The 19673-nt window shown below is 54.5% G+C and overlaps 1 protein-coding gene across 1 annotated transcript; it reads left to right on the top strand.

Annotated features, from left to right (window-relative positions):
• Positions 1-14728: 14728 nt before the first annotated feature.
• LOC128947351 (serine/threonine-protein kinase pim-1-like) lies at positions 14729-17244 on the top strand. Its single transcript, XM_054291604.1, is given in 6 exon segments — positions 14729-14917; positions 14920-15297; positions 15401-15478; positions 15683-16049; positions 16696-16881; positions 17138-17244. Coding segments are annotated over 6 exon segments (1305 nt in total).
• Positions 17245-19673: the final 2429 nt, after the last annotated feature.

Raw genomic sequence — 19673 nt, forward strand, 5'->3', positions numbered from 1 at the left:
AAACTAAATGACAGAAGCCTTCTTTATAGAAAACAAAAAGGAGGAAGAGGTGAGGGCCCAGGGGCCTACTATTTGAACTCTTATACCTCAGGGTAAAGTGACGAAGAGACGCATCCCTCTGAATGCAATCGTGACACCCATGAGCACTTGCAGGCTCATGGTGATGCAGTAGCTTTTGTTGGCATCACCCAGTTCAACTGCTGTTTTTTCCTTATATATGCTCCCTCTAGAATGTTCTCCCCTCTCTAGTCCCCTATGGGTCCTGGCTTACTGCAATGCTACCCTGCTTTCCCACCACATTTAATACCCTGTGTCCCCAGACCCATTTTATCTCCCTCTCTGGACCTTCTTAAGCAAAAAGCACAGTGTTTGGAGTTCCACACAAAGATCCCTTTGCAGCCTCATTCACCAGCAGTTTAAGCAAGCGTGCTCCCAGCTCTGGGAGTGCAGGTCACTCACAAAGGCTGGCTGTGGGCAGGCTGCAACACAAGAACGGAATGCACCAGGGAACCTGGCCTCTAATAAAAGGCATGAATCCCACAGCACACCCAAACCAATGCCTTGCATGTCTCTACTTTTTCCTCCTACTCTCATCTCTCTTGTCACTTTCCCCATTTTCTCTGAGTGGGAGCTTGGCTTCTCTCTCCTGTCTGCAGGTTCAGCCACACATGTGACCCTGCAGGAACAGCCTGACGCACAGGGAAGTGGGGGAGGACTCTTTGTCAGCAACTGTAGTGACAGGACAAGGAGGAATGTGCGGTGAGGGTGTAAGGAATGGGATCAAACTGCAAGAGTTGGAAGAGATTTGATGATGGGAAGAAGTTCTTTACTCTCAGGGTGCTTGTCCCTGACACGGGGACCAGTGCAGAGAGGCTGTGGATGCCCCATCCCCAGCAACATCCAAGGCCAGGTGGGACAGGGGCCACAGCAACCTGGTGTGCTGGGAGGTTGCTCAGCTTGGAACCCAATGATCTTTAGGGTCCCTTCCAAGACAAACCATTCAAGGATTTGATCAGTCTGCCATCTCCATCTCCCACTGCACAGCAGCCCTGAAATTTCAGTGACATCACAGCTCCCACAGGGTTCCAGGTGGAACGTCCTGGACCTGGAAATGAGCAGAGCAGGCACTTCACTGGGTGCCAAGGGTCAGTTGCCGCTCACTGTGTGCTCTGCCCCTCACTGCTGAGCTGTTGCTGCTGACTGGGCTTTTCCTGCTGCCTGCTCTGGAGCATCGATCCAAGCAGGATGTGCACTGCTTGGCCAGTGGAGGTACAGTGCCACTCCAGGCAGGGGGGCACCCGGCTTGGGCAGGCTGCAGCCATGTGGGAATGGATGGTGTGGGACAGGAAGCCCACTGGGAGTTTGTGCTGCCCCTTGCAGAGTGCCAGAGACTCTGTGGAGGAGATGGAAGTGGACGTGGTGCTGGAGAGGGAGGAGAAGATGGAGGTGGACGAGGAAGATCCTGTGGAGGACATGGAAGTAGAGGAGGAGGACAACATAGAAGAGATGGAGGTTGATGAGGAAGATGACATTGAGGACATGGAAGCGGACGAGAGAGATGAGGAGGAGCCCATGGTCCTTGGATGAAGATGGAGCCCCACAGGTAAGACAGGCAGCTGCTTCCCATGCCCTGCCCACAGGCACACTGGGTCCCCTGACGTCAGGCTGGGGCCTGGCTGGATGGCCCCGCTCAGGGACACGGTGTCCGCAGGGGGCCTGGATTGTGGTGGCAGAAACACCAGTCCTGGCATGCCCTGGCGCTTGCCTGGGGCCAGGCCAGCCCTGCCAGCCCCAGCCCAGCCCCTGGGGCCCAGCTCCCAGCCCTGCTGGGCCCACTTCTGGCAGCTGAGTCCAGCTCTGCTGCTTCCTTTCTTCCAGGAATGATGCAGACGATGGCGCAGATGCCACGCCTTTGTAAATATGTTTGAAAGCTTCAAGTTTCTTGTAAATATGTTGACTGTGTTAGAAGATTTCTGTAAATATGTTTTGAAGATTGTTAGTCCATCGGATCCCATGTAAATATCTTCGGTACATTGTTGTTGTTATAAGGATTTTTAAAATGAAACATGTTCTGTAAATTTGAGCTTTTCCTGATCTTCGGCAAATAAATACTGTTTCTTTTTAAACATCTCTACTTTTTGCCATTCTTTTGAGCGCAGGCAGTGTTTGCACACTTGTGGGTTCCTCTTGATCCGAGTTCGCTGGGCTGGAGGTCCCTGGGGGTGCTGGCACAGCCACCCTGGGGCTGGGGCTCCTGCACACAGGGTCTCCCACTGACACCACTCCTGGCACTGGGTAGTGCTGCTCTTCCAGGCCTGGAGCACAGCGCTGTGTCCAAGAGCTCAGTTGTCACCAGCTCTCACCCAGGGGGCTCTCACAGCACTGGCCCCTGCAGCCATGCCACCAAAGCAGGCAGCAAACCTTCAGCCACCCTTCCTGCTGGAACCACAGGCACTCCTGGGCCCAGAGCCGGCAGCAGGCCACAGGCATGCAAAATCCACCTGCACGCTCTGAAGGCCACCACAGCCTTGGCAACTGGGCCACCTGCATCTGGGCTGCTGCAGGGGCTGATCTTTAAGGCTTGCAGCCTCCAAAGGCTCCAGCCTCTGCTTCCCAGCCTGCTCTGCACTGCCCTGAGCCCGCATTGTTCAAGAGACAAAAGCCAAGCCAGGGCATCCTCACCCTGCCCGCATTCCTGCTGCTGGCAGTGGCCACTGGCCCCTGGGTCCCACTCGGGTGACAGCTGCAGGGACAGGGCAGGCTGTACTGGGCAGGGGGCACGGGGCTTTGGGCCCTGTGGCTGCTGCTGCTGCAGCTTGGGGCCATGGGCCCAACAGGGCCCTGAGCTCAGCCCCTGCACGGGCAGCTGCCCCCAGAGCCCCACACTCCCCGAGCATCCCCATCACAGCTGCCAGGGGGAAATCCCATGGGCTTCAGGAAAGAAATTCCCCATACTGGCAAAACCAAGGGGTCCAAGGGGAAAGTCAGCACCAGCTGATGTTTACAGCAGCTTTATGAATGTGAGTGCAGGGCAGGTGAGATCTCCAGGGCCTCTGGCAGTACCTGCTCTGCAGGTCAGGCGGTGGGCCTGCTCCCAGTGGGACACAGCACCTGGCTCAGACCAGCCCTCAGCCCCTCGCAGCTGATCCCATGGAGCAGGCTCAGAAAGCAGTTTCAGACCACTTGCTGCAGATATTTCAAAGGACTAAATGTCATTCAAAGAAGCCACCTTGCACATTTAGTTTTGGTGTTGTGGCATGAGAAGCCATGTAGGTGCGTCTGAATGTGCACTCAGGGCACTTCCAATGCCATCGCAAAGGGAAGACAGAGGAGAGGCCTCTGCATTCAGCACTACTGAGCTCCTCACCCAGCAATGATATCTCAGGAAGTAGTAGTTTTGTGGAGGTCCAGGGGCCTACCACTGGAACTGCAATACCTCAGGGCAAAGATAATTAATTAAAGCAAGACACTCCTCTAAATGCAATGATCTTGCCCAATGGCTTTTGCAGGCTAATGGGAATTCAACAGGATTTCTTGGTATTGAAGTGAAGGGAGAAACGACCATCCTGGTAATGCATCGAACTCCAATTTTATTGATCAATCAATCACCTTAAATAACAGTACTAACGAACTTCATGAATATTCTGTAATCCAGATTTATGATAGGCTAACAAAGAAACTTCTAACCACTCCTCTTGTTTTAGAATACCTACAATTCTTTATTAAAAACAGAAACCAAAACAGAAACCAGAAACTAAAACAGAAACCAGTGTTCCCAAAACTTCTACATCTGTTCTCAGGATGGCAGGCCTTCCCAGAGACGGTGTTCTGCTTGTTATGGGAAGACAGCCCGAGAACTCCATTGTTTATAGAATGATGCCTGAGAGAGTCTAATTGTTTATACAAATTAGAAGGCTGAGAGCTGTTAGAAACTGCTTTACTTTTCCCCTATACTTTTCTCTCAATTGTATGTCTCATGGCCTTTTCTTTAAGTCATTCTCCGACATCTTGATATCATGAATTTCTTTTTTTCCTTATATGTACTCCACCTAGGATATTCTCCCCACTCTTAACCCCTCTTGGTCCTGGGTTGCTGCATGTAAGACCCTTTTATCCCCCATATAAACCCTGTGTTCCCAGCCCCACTTTGTCTCTGGCCCTGGACCCTCTTCAGCACAATCTACAGTGTTTGGACTTCCACAAAAAGACCCCTCTCTTGACTCACTCACCAGCAGTTTAAGCAAGCGTGCTCCCAGCTCTGGGAGAGCAGGTCACTCACAGAGGCTGGCTGTGGACATGCCACCACACAGGAACTGAGTGCATCAGGGAACCTGGCCTCCAATGCAAGGCATGAATCCCACAGCACACCCAAACCAATGCCTTGCATGTCTCTACTTTTTCCTCCTACTCTCATCTCTCTTGTCACTTTCCCCATTTTCTCTGAGTGGGAGCTTGGCTTCTCTCTCCTATCTGCAGGTTCAGCCACACGTGTGACCCTGCAGGAACAGCCTGACGCACAGGGAAGTGGGAGAGGACTCTTTATCAGGAACTGTAGTGACAGGACAAGGAGGAATGGGATCAAACTGCAAGAGTTGGAAGAGATTTGATGATGGGAAGAAGTTCTTTACTCTCAGGGTGCTTGTCCCTGACACGGGGACCAGTGCAGAGAGGCTGTGGATGCCCCATCCCCAGCAACATCCAAGGCCAGGTGGGACAGGGGCCACAGCAACCTGGTGTGCTGGGAGGTTGCTCACCTTGGAACCAGATGATCTTTAGGGTCCCTTCCAAGACAAACCATTCAAGGATTTGATCAGTCTGCCATCCCGGTCTCCCACTGCGCAGCAGCCCTGAAATTTCAGTGACATCACAGCTCCCACAGGGTTCAAGTTGGAACGTCCTGGACCTGGAAACGAGCAGAGCAGGCACTTCACTGGCTGCCAAGCGTCAGTTGCCACTCACTGTGTGCTCTGCCCCTCACTGCTGAGGTGTTGCTGCTGACTGGGCTTTTCCTGCTGCCGGCTCTGGAGCACCAATCCCAGCAGGATGTGCACTGCTGTGCCAGTAGAGGTACAGTGCCATCCTGGGAAGGGGGGCACCCGGCTTGGGCAGGCTGCAGCTATGTGGGAATGGATGGTGTGGGACAGGAAGCCAAATGGGAGATTGTGCTGCCCCTTGCAGAGTGCCAGAGATTGTGTGGAGGAGATGGAAGTGGACATGGTGCTGGAGAGGGAGGAGAAGATGGAGGTGGACGAGGAAGACATTATTGAGCAGATGGAAGTAGAGGAGGAGGACAACATCGAAGACAGGGAGGTTGATGAGGAGGATAACACCGGTGAAATGGAGGTCAATGAGGATGATGAGGAGGAGTCCATGGTCCTTGGATGAAGAGGGAGCCCCACAGGTAAGACAGGCAGCTGCTTCCCACGCCCTGCCCACAGACACACTGGGTCCCCTGACGCCAGGCTGGGGCTGGGCTGGATGGCCCCGCTCAGGGACACGGTGCACGCAGGGGGCCTGGATTGTGGTGGAACAAGCACCAGCCCCGGCCTGTCCTGCGCTTGCCTGGGGCCACACCAGTTCCGCCAGCCCCGGCCCAGCCCCTGGGGCCCAGCTCCCAGCCCTGCTGGGCCCAGTGCTGGCAGCTGAGTCCAGCCCTGCTGCTTCCTTTCTTCCAGGACTGATGCAGATGATGGCACAGATGCCACGCCTTTGTAAATATGTTTTAAAGCTTCAAGTTTCTTGTAGATATGTCCACTGTGTTAGAAGATTTCTGTAAATATGTTTTGAAGATTGTTAGTCCATCGGATCCCATGTAAATGTCTTCTGTACATTGTTGTTGTTATAGGGATTTTTTAAATGAAACATGTTCTGTAAATCTGAGCTTTTCCTGATCTTCGGCAAATAAATACTGCTTCTTTTTAAAACCTCACTTCTCTTTGCCATTCCTTTGGGCGCAGGCAGCGTTTGCACACTTGTGGGTTCCTCTTGATCCGAGTTCCCAGGGCTGGAGGTCCCTGGGGGTGCTGGCACAGCCACCCTGGGGCTGGGGGTCCCTGTGCACAGGGGCTCCCACTGATACCACTGCTGACACTGGGCACTGCAGCTCTTCCTGGCCTGGGGCACAGCGCTGTCCCCAAGAGCTCAGCTGTCACCAGCTCTCACCCAGGGGGCTCTCACAGCACTGGCCCCTGCAGCCATGCCACCAAAGCAGGCAGCAAACCTTCAGCCACCCTTCCTGCTGGAGCCACAGGCACTCCTGGGCCCAGAGCCGGCAGCAGGCCACAGCCATGTAAAACCCACCCGCACGCTCTGAAGGCCACCACAGCCTTGGCAACTGGGCCACCTGCATCTGAGTTGTTACAGGGGCTGATCTTTAAGGCTTTCAGCCTCCAAAGGCTCCAGCCTCTGCTTCCCAGCCTGCTCTGCACTGCCCTGAGCTTGCATTGTTCAAGAGACAAAAGCCAAGCCAGGGCAGCCTCGCCATGCCCGCATTCCTGCTGCTGGCAGCGGCCACTGGTCCTGGGCCCCACACCGGTGACAGCTGCAGGGACAGGGCAGGCTGTGCTGGGCAGGGGACACGGGGCTTTGGGCCCTGTGGCTACTGCTGCTGATGCTGCTGCTGCAGCTGGGGGCCATGGGCCCAACAGGGCCCTGAGCTCAGCCCTGCACGGGCAGCTGCCCCCAAAGCCCCACACTCCCTGAGCATCCCCATCACAGCTGCCAGGGGGAAATCCCATGGGCTTCAGGATAGAAATTCCCCATACTGGCAAAACCAAGGGGTCCAAGGGGAAAGTCAGCACCAGCTGATGTTTACAGCACCTTTAAAAAGGTGGGTGCAGGGCAGGTGAGATCTCCAGGGCCTCTGGCAGTGCCTGCTCTGCAGGTGAGGCTGTGGGCCTGCTCCCAGTGGGACACAGCACTGTGCTCAGGCCAGCCCTCAGCCCCTCACAGCTGATCCCATGGAGCAGGCTCAGAAAGCAATTTCAGACCGCTTGCTGCAGATATTTCAAAGGACTAAATGTCATTCAAAGAAGCCACCTTGCACATTTAGTTTTGGTGTTGTGGCATGAGAAGCCATGTAGGTGCCTCTGAATGTGCACTCAGGGATATTACACTGCCATCCCAAAGGGAACACAAAGGACAGGCCTCTGCTTTCAGCACTGCTGAGCTCCTCACCCAGCAATGATATCTCAGGAAGTAGTAGTTTTGTGGAGGTCCAGGGGCCTACCACTGGAACTGCAATACCTCAGGGCTAAGATAATGAATTAAAGTGAGACACTCCTCTAAATGCAATGATCTTGCCCAATGGCTTTTGCAGGCTAATGGGGATTCAACAGGGTTTCTTGGTATCATGAATTTCTTTTTTTCCTTATATGTACTCCACCTAGGATGTTCTCCCCTCTCTTAACCCCTATTGGTCCTGGGTTGCTGCATGTAAGACCCTTTTATCCCCCATATAAACCCTGTGTTCCCAGCCCCATTTTGTCTCTGGCCCTGGACCCTCTTCAGCACAATCCACAGTGTTTGGACTTCCACACAAAGACCCCTCTCTATCCTCACTCACCAGCAGTTTAAGCGAGCCTGCTCCCAGCTCTGGGAGTGCAGGTCTCTCACAGAGGCTGGCTGTGGACATGTCACAACAAGTGGTGCCCAAAAAGGGACCTTATTTGAGAATTCCCTGAGAGCGACTCCAGTGAAGATCCGGCTGTGCTACTGTCACCGGCCAGAAAATGCCTCGGGTCAGCCTCTGCCCTGGAGTGGGACCTGAGTTTTATCAGGGCTTGCTGAAGGCAGGGTCGGCACCCTCAAGGGGCAGGAGGGCCGGCTCAGCTGGTGAAGCCCATGGGACATTTTGAAACACCTGCATCCAGAGCCGCCAGAGCAGTGAGTTGGGGGACAGCTGCCTACAGTGCAGGATCCTTGGGTGATATTTTAGTCCTGTGGGTGCGCAACCCTTTACATCAGGGGCAGCTATGGGTAACAAATTATCCAAAGCTGAGAGGGGCATCTATGTTCCAGTTAGGGAGGTTCTCCTTTCAGAGGGGAAGACTTTTACTAAGGGAAGTTGGAAGCCTTTTGTTCATTGGCTCTTTAAGGAGTTCCCAGACATTTCTGTTGATTCAGTTCTTCATGGAGCATTTTGGGACTCAGTTAGGGGAACACTCTGGCTTTTGCAAACTCAGGGGGTGGTAAGATTCACAAAATTTTTCCCAATTTTTCACATGATTTATGGAGTTTTCTCAAGGGTTCAAAGTTCTAATATTCAACCCAGATTTTGTGCTCTGCCCCCAGCATTCCTGAACCCACTGACACCAAGATTAGGATGAGAGACAGAAACTGCTCCACAGATGAGCCACCTGCTGTCTGCCATCTCCCCTCCTTCTCTACCCTCTGCCCAGGTCTGTACTGATCACATCGGCCTGGATTCTACCCTAACCCATTCTCCAGCAACTCTTCTCCCTGTATGCCCTTCAGATAGCTCACAAAATCAAGTCCCTCCACTGGGGCGGGATGCCAATGTCAAACTCCCTCCTACCCCCAGCTGTCTCATCGGGTTCTCCCCCTGAGCTGGGTCTCAGCTCTGCGTCAGGTACCCACCCTGTGTCGGGATCCAGCGCTTCCTTGCCTACTCTGGCTGGCCCTGCCCCCTCCAACTCAGCCCCTTGTGGATCCCACACTGTCAGAGCCGGAAGTGTGAGCGGTGGTAACCGGAAGGCCGCCATCTTGGCTAGCAAAGGCCCACAACACCGGGCCTGGACAGTCACCCCAAGGCCCCGCTCCTCTGCCAGAGACCAAGTTCCCTCTTCTGGAGAGGAGAGGGAAGGTTCATCCCACCTTGAGGATGAGCCAGAGCCTTCTTGGCAGAATATGTGGAAGCTGGCGGCTGAAGAGGGGGACTGGGAATTGGTAGCTAAAATACAAGCAGCACCGGTGCAGTACCAGAGGGGGGCTAACCCCCGATGGGAAGCTGTCACACACGGGGAGATGAAAGACCTTTGTAATGCAGCGAAAGACCATGGGAGGGTCTCACCATATTTTAATAATTTGTTAATTGCTGTCTTCGCTGCATATGTTATGGTGCCTCACGATCTGCATTATTTTATGCACATCCTATTTTCTCCCACTGAATTTATTCTGTGGGAAGGAATGGGAGAAAAAATACAACAACTATTGAAAAACTATGCTAGAGAAGGCAGGTGGGCACACCTAACACTAGACATCTACCCAGGGAGGAAGATTTCATTAAAGCTGAGAATCAAGTAAGAGACCTTCCCGAGCTGTGTTTGCAGAGGTAAAAGTTGATGCAAAGACAGCTCTCATGCAGACACCCAATGGAACAACACCTACTCTAGATTTCACAGACATTCTGCAGGGACCTGGGGAATCCAGTCTAAAATTTATTGACCGCCTTACACAAGCAATAGAGAAGCAAGTTGAACGTCCAAAAGTCAGGAAGGTACCACTTTCAAAACTTGCTGAAACAAATGCTAACAACACCTGAAAAGATATTTTACCCTCTCTACCCCTCATCCCAAAACCTAAAATAGCACAAATGGTTGAGTCATGCACACTTAAGGCATCCTTACACCTTTATGCCAGCCTAGCTAAGGCTTCAAATAGGGGTGTAGTAGAGGTGCTAGTAGTCCTCCAAGTTATTCCCTGACATACACAAGAAAAAGAACCTGGCTTTAAGTGTAGGGAGATGAGGCATTTTCAACAGAATTGTAAAATACAGGCTATTACCAGGGACCTTCTAGGTGTCACAGCCACTGTCCTCACTGCCCCCTTGTCCACATGCTTGCCAACACCAGCAAAACCGGTGGTCTGCAGGAAACCCCACACAGATGCGGGAAGGCCCCACACGATGACACCAAATGTGAGGCCGTTCAGCCCTACTCACCCGTACATCCTTGAGAACCAGCACAGAGACCTTCTCAGATCCATTGGGACAGCTCGATTTCTGCAGAAACTCGACAGAAGACAGCTCTGCCCTGGAACCCAAAGGCAGCTGGTACGAGCCTTTTCAATTCCAGTCCATGATATTTATGTTCACCATATTCCAACAGGCAAATACAGGCCTGAAGAACGGCGCAGAGACATTTTGATTTTAACCAACACCAGGGAAGAGATGGAGACACTCACTATATTATCTGATGTAGTCGCCTTGACATCTTTGCAGGAGATAACTGTCCAGGCTCTATGCTTAGATCCTCCCCTTTTCATTCCAAAAGGAACAGTTATAGCCATTGCCCACCTCCTACTGGACATGATCACCACACCGGCTGATCCAATGGTGATGTGGGCACAGATTATGGGCCGAAATAGACCCGTTCTAAAGTGTGCTTTGTCAAGTAAAGGGAGAAAGAGATGTCTTTCAGGATTATTAGATACAGGACCTGACATCATGATAATTTCCCACTCTGATTGGCTAAAGGATGGCCCCTGGTTCCAACTGCTGGGGAAATTTTAGCCATCAGGAGAGCCACTACCAGCTTCTGGAGTCAAGACACCATCTGCATGGAAGGTCCTGAGGGCACAGTTGCTACAGTAAGATCATTCATCACCTGGGCACCAATAACACTTTGGGGAAGAGACCTCTTGTCCCAGTGGGGGACAAGGCTAGAGATCCTATCAACACCTCAGGGTTTCTAGATGGGGCCACTGAGCAGCGCGCCACACTACAGTTAACCAGGAAGACCAACGACCCCATAATGTCCTGGGGTGACGTTATGATGCTTGTATCCCCATTCATCTGTTCTGTGCCTTTAAGACCAGCTCTGAAGAGTGGAAGTTTTGTTTGGGTTTCTCTTATCAGGGACGCAGAGACGAGCAGTACATAGGGCTGTTTTCCACTTCTTGCTTTTAGCTTGCTGCTTTGCTTGCTCCCTTTTCTGCTCTTGCTCCTGCTCTGCTTATTAGCTAGTTCTAGCTAAACAGTCCACATCCCTTCCTGGACTGTTTCTCCTCTCCTGTTTCTGTGACCATCTTGAACCTGCTCTGAACTGGGACCCGGGAACACCGTTTTGGCCTGCAGCAGCTGCCCCAGCGCCGGAGGGACTGAGAACAGAGCAATCACCCCCGAAAGAGACTTTCTGATTTTGTCATCTTTCTCAGAGCGGTGTCATCGGGTATTGTTAATTTTGTGTGCTGGGGGGTGTTGTGCCTGAAATAAACAGGTTCTTTCCACCTCTCTCCAAGGAATTTTTTCCCGAACCGGTTGGGGGGAGGGGCCGTGTGGGTTTTGCTTTCAGGAGGGGCCCTCCTTTGCAGATTCTTTAACAAATTTGCCCTAAACCAGGACATCTCCACAGTGTCGTAATGAATCCTTTGTTCCATGATGTGCCTGGTCTCCCACAGCCTCTCAGACACCTTCTCCTCCTCAAGGTCCCCAACAGCGTTTCATGGCCCCTCAAATCTCCTCATGGCCCCTTAAAACCCCTCACAGTTCCATCATGGCCCCTCACAGCCCCAGGCCTGGAGCTCCTCCCAAAGGAGAAGGGGTCAGGCCTTGCTTGTTCTCCTTTTATTTCGGTCCCTTCACAGCCACGAGTGCAGAAAGGCTGAAATGGAGCCTTTCCCCAGCGTTTCCCTCGGGGTTAACTGCGGGCTGAAGCTCTGTGCTGGCGCTGGCCCAAGCGCCACCATCCCTGCAGCCACCAGGCCTTTGCTGTCCCCCCCGTGTCCGTTCCCTGTTCTCAAGTCCCGCCCGGCTCTGGCAGCAGCAGGAGCAGCCGCAGCGCAGGGGGAGCCGGCCCGGCCCAGCCGCGGCTCCCAGCCAGGAGCAGCAGCAGCGCCGGCCCCTTCCCGCCTGCTCCTGCCTCGGCTCCCAAGGGCTTTCTCCAGCTCAATTCTGGACTAGAGCAGCAATCACCTACACACAGCCCTGACTCCTCAGGGCCCACCTGTGCTGCCCTGAGCCAGCCCTCAGAGAAAGAAGGGATCGGGTTCCAGCGCTGTTTTCAGCACTGTTTTACTCACCCTGAGGTGACAGCAGGAGGCTGCTGCTGCCTTTGCCTTGGGAATTGGAGATCATGGCTGCTCTTGCTACTCTTCCGCTTGCCACTTGGAATTTATCTGTAAAAGTGCAATTGCCTTTTTTGATCAGTGCTACCCAGAGTGCTTTAGTGACAGTGAATTTTGGAATCCTTAAAATCAGAGCGTTTTGGGAAAGCTGCAAAAGGCAGGCCTCAGAGACAGCAGAAGTGTGATTAGAGCTAAGTGGTAGCTGTAGGCTTTGTCAGCAGCAAAGTTATATTAGAAGTAGAAAGTAAGGACAAATCTAACAATGGATTTTGTATTAACGCTTGGTAGAATAACTCCCTAAGCTACAGAAAAGTATATCTAGTGAGATATTAGGAAGTTCTAAGCTGGAGCTCTGTGCATTGTGTTTTAAGGCTCACAAGCAGGTACTGCATTCAAAATTAGCAAGCATTGTTTTAACCAAAGGTACCTGTGCGTACAGTGGTTGGATAGAACTACCGTCAATATCCTTTTGCTTTGTGGGATTGGTAAAAAAACAATTAAAGTAAGTTGTAACATTGAGTTCTTTGCTGCCAAGGACACGAGCTGCTGGCATCTTCTCATTGTCATAACCATGTAATGAGACTGATGCTGGAAAATAAACAGCTTGAGACACGTTCCTCAGCAGTCCCGTCCTGTTGGTGATTTGTACATAGCCCCTGGCTGGCTATAGGTGAACTCAGGCTTTTGGTCCCAAGCATCATGATTAGCAGATCTTGAAATGCTCTTTGTCCCTGAGCACTGAGTCAAGGAGAATAAAGCAGCCACACAGGCCACATTTGCAGTACTCAAACACAGCCCTGTTGCTGCTGCTGCTGAAATAGAATCAACTGACAGAGGCCATCACAGAAATTGCTTCTGGAATGTCAAATCAAATGAAAACATCCACCAGGAGGAAGAGAAACCAGAGTGTTTTGACTGACTTAATTCTCTCTTCTTCCAAGCAGCAGCAGCAAATGGAGATGCGCAGAGCTATTTCCAGCTGCTGCTGATCCCAGCTGGAGCCCAGCCTGCTGCCCAGGCCCAGCGGGAAGCTGAGCCCAGCCCAGGGAGCTCCCGCAGTGTCGGGAGCTCAGTGCACGCAGGGCCAGGCCCAGAGCCCCGGGCACGGCCGCCCATTGCGGGGCAGCGGCGCAGACGGAATGTCCTGCAGCCCAAACCTCCTGCTCCTGCCACACAGCGCCAGTGCTCTCCCCCTCCTCCTCCTCTCCCAGCACGGCACAAATTCCAGCTCGGAGGAGGCTGCCCCAGAGAGGGCTCAGGCTCCTGCTTCAGCCTCAGTGTCCCTGCAGAGGAACGGGGCATCTTTCAGGCACTTCCACAAGCTCAGAGTTCCCATTTCATGAGGAATCTGGGATGAAAATGGCTTTGTTAAAAAGGACAAAAGCAGAGGAAATGGATTGGAAATTATTAGGAAAAATGATCCTTTGTGCAGGCAAAGCTCACTACGTCATTCCCTGCATTTTCTCCTTTTCACATTCTTTCAGTCATCTCCATAGAGATCCAGCTTGTTCTGGTGCCTTTCATGAACTGACAGTAACTCTAGATTTATATCAATGCATGAGATGTAGAAGCATCTGAACTAAACACTGAAACAAACTCCCGCTGTAAACCCATTTTCATGTTCTACATCACTTTCAAGATGTCCATGGGGACGATGGAACGATTATCCCACAGCTCTACATTTCTGGCTGCAGGCTCTGGAGATTCTTTCTCTGCATTCAGTCAGGCTTACATTCCCTAACAATTCCTGGTAGCCTGTCATGTTTTCTTAGGGTAGAACAGTAACAATGAAAACCTCACCAATGGCACAAGTGCCCAGCCCACAAGGAAAAGAAAGAACAAGCTGAAAAGTTCTTTAAACATTTCTCCTGCTTTGCTGTAAGAGTCGTGCTGCACGCATGGTGTGGAAAGCCAAAAGCAGCTGCAGTTGGTATCATATCTTGTGACAGAAGCTGCACCTCGTTCTCCAGGAAAGGTTCTTGGAAAGAGCAAACAGGACTGTGGACAAGATTGTGGAAGAACTGAAACAGTTTTTAGGAAATGAAAGTAAAACAGAAATAAACAATCTGAGATGTTTTACTTTCCTTGTTTTTATGCTCTCTGTTGCACTACTTCTCCATCCCAATAATTCCAAATGGATCTCACCTCTAAGATCCATGACTTGGCATGTTTTAGACACTAAAATACCATGAGCTATACACAGTTTCCCTTCCTCTACTTTTCTTCCTCTACTTTTTTTTTTTTTTTATGGAAAGCAATGCTGTTCAGGTAAATGCAGTGCATGGGTCAGGTACGAATTCTGAATTCAGGGAACGGGCTCCAATAGTGTTTGACCCTCATCAGGGACAACGCACAGCAGCGACTGAGGGGATTCTTGTGCCACTGCCCAGAGTCCAGACTCTGGGTCTTGGCTGAACACGGCAAAGTTCCCGTGTTTGGACAGGCTCAGAGGCTGACCCCGGGAGCGTGGGCTCGGCGCGGAAGCGAGCAGGCAACGGACTAACGGACACGGGGACAAATGGCCCCAGAGCTTCAGTTGCAGTGGCAGCAGCACCGGCAGCAGCGGCAGTGAAAGCAGCAAAAACAGCGAAAGAAGCGCCTTTGTCGACTCCCTCTCGCCTCTCCTCTCCCTCTCCCGAAGTCCCACACCCTCTCCCGCTCTCCCTTTCCCGCTGTCCCCTCCCCTCCCAGTCTCTCTCTCCCCATGCCCGGCCGGGCCATGCCCCCGGCCCGCCCCAGGCCCCGGGCGGGGCTGCCCAGTGCCCGGCCCGGGGCGTCCCACCACGGTCTCGCCTCCGGCCGGCTCTGGCCGTGCTGGCGGTGGCGCTGCTGGGCGGGCATCAGTGCCTGGGGCTGGGGCGGCATCGCCTCCCTTTGGCTCCGCCTGTCCAAGCCTGGCCCCGGCCCCGGCCCCAGCCCCGGCCCTGGGTGCGGCTCCTGCCAGGGCCCGCGGAGGACACAGGCGGCGCGGCCGCTCCCGCCGCTTCCACTGCGGCTTGCATGGCCCGAGCTCCGCCACTCGGCAGCGCGGCCGCCAGCCCCGACCCGCCGCTGTCTCGTTCCCGGGAGCGAACGCCTGGGCATGGCTGGTCCGGAGCGCTTGAGGGGCGCTCGGGGGCCGTTGCTGGCCCCGGGCCGAGTGCTGACAGCCGCATCCCGCGGGCAGGGAAGGCGCAGCAGGGCCTGAAGGAGCAGGACAGGCTGGGCTCGCTGCTGGGGTGCGGCGGCTTCGGCAGCGTCGTCGCGGCCACGCGGCTCTCTGACGGCGCCCCGGTGAGCAGCGGGGCCGGTGGCAGGTACAGGAGGAGGAGAAGGGCGGAGGATGGGTCTGGGCAGGACGGAGGATGCGTCTGGGCAGTGCGGGCGGTGAGCTGAGCCCGCTGCTGCCCTTGGCTTGCCCTTGGTGGCCATCAAAAGGGTGCCACGGAAGCGCGTCCAGCACTGGGGCGAGCTGGTGAGTGAGCAGGGCCAGCGGCAGAAGCCGGGCTGTGCCAGGCAGGGATGAGCCGAGGCCCGGCAGGGTGGAAGCCGCCAGGACGCCCCGAGGGAGAGCGGGTGTGGGGCCAGCACAGGGCGCAGAGCATCCCGGGCTGGCTGAGGGCTTCCCGAGCCCTGGCACGGCATCAGCCCCACTGACGGCATCGTGCTCCTCCCGCAGCCCGACGGCACGAGCGCAGCCCTGGAGATCGTGCTGCTGGCCAAGGTGTCCACTGTCTTCCCTGGTGTGGTCCAGCTGCTGGAGTGGCTTGAGCTCCCCAATGACATCGTGCTGGTGCTGGAGTGGCCGGAGCGCTCTCAGGACCTGCAGCATTTCATTGAGGCACGGGGGTTCCTGCCCGAGGAGGCGGCACGGGAGCTGTTCCGCCGGGTGCTGGAGGCCGTGCGGCACTGCACCAGCTGCGGGGTCCTGCACAGGGACATCAAACCAGAGAACATCCTGCTTGACCTGGACACCCGGCAGGCCAAATTGATCGACTTTGGCTGTGGCACCTACCTGCAAGAGACAGCCTACACTCACTTTGCAGGTGAGCCCACGCAGGGGTGTGCTTCTGGTCCCGGCATCTCATGGCACTGAGCTCTCACAGTCCAAGCTGGGTGTGGCAGCAGGGATTCTCCCTTTTTTAAGTGCCTTCATGGCACTGAGATTTCAGCTGAGTTTCTTTTGAGCAGGGCTGAGTGGGGAGCCAGCTTCCAGCTGTGGTGGCAGCCTTTGCCCACCACTCTGCTCAGAACTGGGGCTGGGCTGGGGCAGCCAGCCCAACAAAAACACGCATGGGTGGGGGTAGCAGAGAGGAGGAGGCAGAACCTGTGCCCCAGCTGGTTTGGTGTGCAGGTGAGAAAGGGCTTGGACTGCTCCACTCACCTTGTTTGTCTTGGGTTCATAATGTTTTTGGGGTCAATGCAGGCAGGGAGGATGAAGGCATGGTTTTTCCCAGCATTCAGTGGGTTCTTCCTTGTCATGGTCGGGCCTTGCCATGGTTTCCACCTCCCTCTTCCATCACCAGCGGCTTCTTTCCCAACCCCAAGCCTGGACACAAGTCCAAGGTGCTGGTGAGAGGGCAGTGGGTCACCCTGTGTGCCACTGGGGCAGCCCCCACACACCCAGGGGTGCTGGGGCCAGGCTCTGGGAGCAGCGGCATCCCTCTGCTGAATTCCATCTGTATTCCATAGGAACACGGTCATACAGCCCCCCAGAATGGACCCACTTTGGCTGGTACTATCTGGGGGGCAAGCCAGCTACCATCTGGTCCCTGGGCATCCTGCTGCACCAGATGCTCTGCAGGGAGTACCCTTTCAGCAGGGGCCAGAACATCGGCTGGGACCATCAGCTCTCGCTGCCACAAGGGCTCTCCCAAGGTGGATCCTCATCTCTGGGCAAGGGGGGATTCCCAGTGCTGGGAGACAGCAGTGGGCTCGTGGGCATCCCACTGTGGTAGCTGCTGAGGAGGTGGCACATGTCCTGCTCTCCTGCTCTCCTCCAAAACAGGGAATTGATGGGAAAGTTTAGGCCCAGCTCTGAGCACATCCAGTAAAGCCTGAGAATGGGAATAGTGGGGCAAAACCAACAGGAGCCTTCTCCAACTGCCCGGCGGTTTCTGGTTTCTCTGCCTAGAGTGCCAAGATCTGATCAGGCAGTGTTTATCCATGCTGGACTTGGAAAAGCCCTCATTAGAGGAGCTGCTCTGTCATCCTTGGATGCAGGATATTCATGTGCCCTAGAAGAAGGGAGAGAGCCACAGGCACACTTTGATGCAGGGCCCTGGTAAGTTACAGCTGCACACATGCCTTGGCAATGAGAAGCAAAGGAACCCAGACTTTTTGTACTGCCTGTGTCACTGGCCAGGGCTCATCAGATGGGAACACACAGCCCTTGTGCTGGAGCTGAGCTGCTCTGCCCAGCACTGGTGGCTGCCATCCAGGCTGGTTTTTGCTTGTCCTGGTTCCCTGACAGCTGGGGCCCTGGGCAGAACCCTGAGAGACTGATCTGCCCCCAGGGAAGGAGAAGCAGCCCCTGGAGAAGCTGTACCGGGTGGGGATGCTGCTGCTGGGGACAGTGAGAACGACATCAAGGATGACGTTCTCACTCTTCCTGGACCTGGCACCTGGCCAGCTGAAAATTATGGACTTTGATTCTGGCACCTTCTTCAAAGCCAGGCTCCAAAGGGAATTTGCAGATGAGTCCACATGCAGGGGGATGCTCCCAGATTTGGGCATTGCACAGCCTGGCCGGGAACCAAAGGTTCCCCCTTTGCTGAGGTGGGTGCAGCTGATCCTTCAGTTGGCTGCCCAGCTGCTTTTGGCAGGGCTGGGGCATGGGCTGGGGTGGGTACGAAATGGGAGTGGGCTCCTGGCCCTGCCAACAGCCCCCAGCACCCACCCTGCCCCGGGCTGGGGCTGGGGCTTGGGGCAGCCAGCCCGACACAAACAAACCCCCATGGTGGGAGCAGAGGTGGGACTCCAGAACCTGTGCTGGGGCTGCTTTGCTATGCAGGCAAGGAAGGGCTTGGGCTGCTCCACTGCCCTTGTTTGCTTTGGGATCACTGTTATTGTGGGGGCAGTGCAGGGGGGAAGGAGAGAGCCTGGGCTTCCCTCACCCATGGCTGGGTTTTTTCCTTGTATGTAGGGGTTGGGCCTTCCTCAAGGCCCTGGTAGAGATAAGATTTTTGACCTTGTTTCCCTCTTTTTTTCTGTAATCTATTTTGAATGATTTCTTGTTTGTTTTTCTAGGTGAAGCATTCTAAGTGTGCTCCAGTCTGGATTCGTAAGTGTTTGGGACCAACTGCAGCGCGGATGGGCCGTGCTCTTGGAGAAGGCTGAGGACATAATTTGGGACCAGCTTTTCTTCCAGTGGGGGATGGTGTGAGGTGGGTCCCGGTGTGCTTGGCATGGTGGGATCAGAGATTTTGGGAGATGGCAGCGAGCACAGGAGCATCCTGCTCTGGGCAGCTGCTGAGGAGGTGGATGTGCCCTGGCTGACTGCAGGCTGGGCACATGTCCTGCCCTCCTGCTCTGTGCCAAAGGAAGCAGGGATGGGCAGCTCTGGGCACTGCTCTGAGCACGGCCAGCACGGTCTGGGCACCGCAGGCAGCTGGGACAAGGGGACAGGAGCCTTCAGCTGACGGGCGGTTTCTGCTTTCTCTCGTTGCAGCCGGGCTCTGCGGGTGCTGAGGCTGCTCTGGGCTCTGCCAGGGCTCTGCTGGAGCTCAGCACCAGACTGGAATCAGCCAAAGAAGAAATGGTGTGACCTGCAGCACAGACTTGCTTGAGCATTTTGGCAGCAAAGCTCAAGTCTGCAGAATGTACACCCCCAAGGGAAAACAAGACACGCCCCAAAAAATAAACTTTTTCAGTAACTTCTGAAATTAAATCAATCTGGGATGACCCCAAATGACATATTTCAGCTTGCTCAAGCTCTAGCTCAGCCCTTCTCTCAACAGTTCTCTCCCCCACCTGCCTTTTACTTCCCAAGTGCTCCTTGGTGCCCCTCACCACAAGGAAGGCAGAGCCCCAGGCTTAGGGACTCATCCTGTCACTGGCTGAGGAGCAGCAATGTCTCAGAGGTCCAGTGGGATTTTAGTGGGATTTTAGTGTCACTCAGAGCCACTCTCCAGCCCTCAGCTCTCCTCGCTGCTGAGCTCCCACTCCCTTTTCCTCGTCCTTGCAGCAGAATGAGCTCTGTGAATCCCCTTGAGCCTCCCCACTCTGACCAGCCCATGCACCCCCCTCAGTTAGGGTGAAGCTGAAGCTTCTCTGTCTCCTGTGGCACACCAGTCCAGTGCCCTGTGCGGGGAGCCCCAGCCCCAGAGCACAGCACACAAGTGCGCAGTCCGGGCTGGAGCAGCTGCCCTGCAGCCCTGGCTCGGCTGCTTGTGGCAAGGGAATGCTCCTTGTTTCCAGCTGTCCCTGCAGGACAGCCCCAGGGCAGAGCCCAGCCAGGCTCCCACTGCAGCCCCTGGAACTTGGGGCAGACAGTGCTCCCAGAGCTGAAGTTCCTGGGGAGCACCTGGAGCTGTGCCTTGCACTCTGTGGCCGTGTGTCACAGTGCAGGCTGGCTTGTGCTGTGTGAATGTACCAGCCCTGGTTTGACTGCCAGGGGCCTCGCCCAGTCACATCTCTCCCAGGGCTGCAGCATTTCACTGGCCAGAATC

The sequence above is a fragment of the Melozone crissalis genome, unplaced genomic scaffold, assembly GCF_028551555.1.
Source record: "Melozone crissalis strain CALT ecotype California unplaced genomic scaffold, PUWL_Pcris_2 ptg000096l_1, whole genome shotgun sequence".
NCBI classification, from domain to species: domain Eukaryota; kingdom Metazoa; phylum Chordata; class Aves; order Passeriformes; family Passerellidae; genus Melozone; species Melozone crissalis.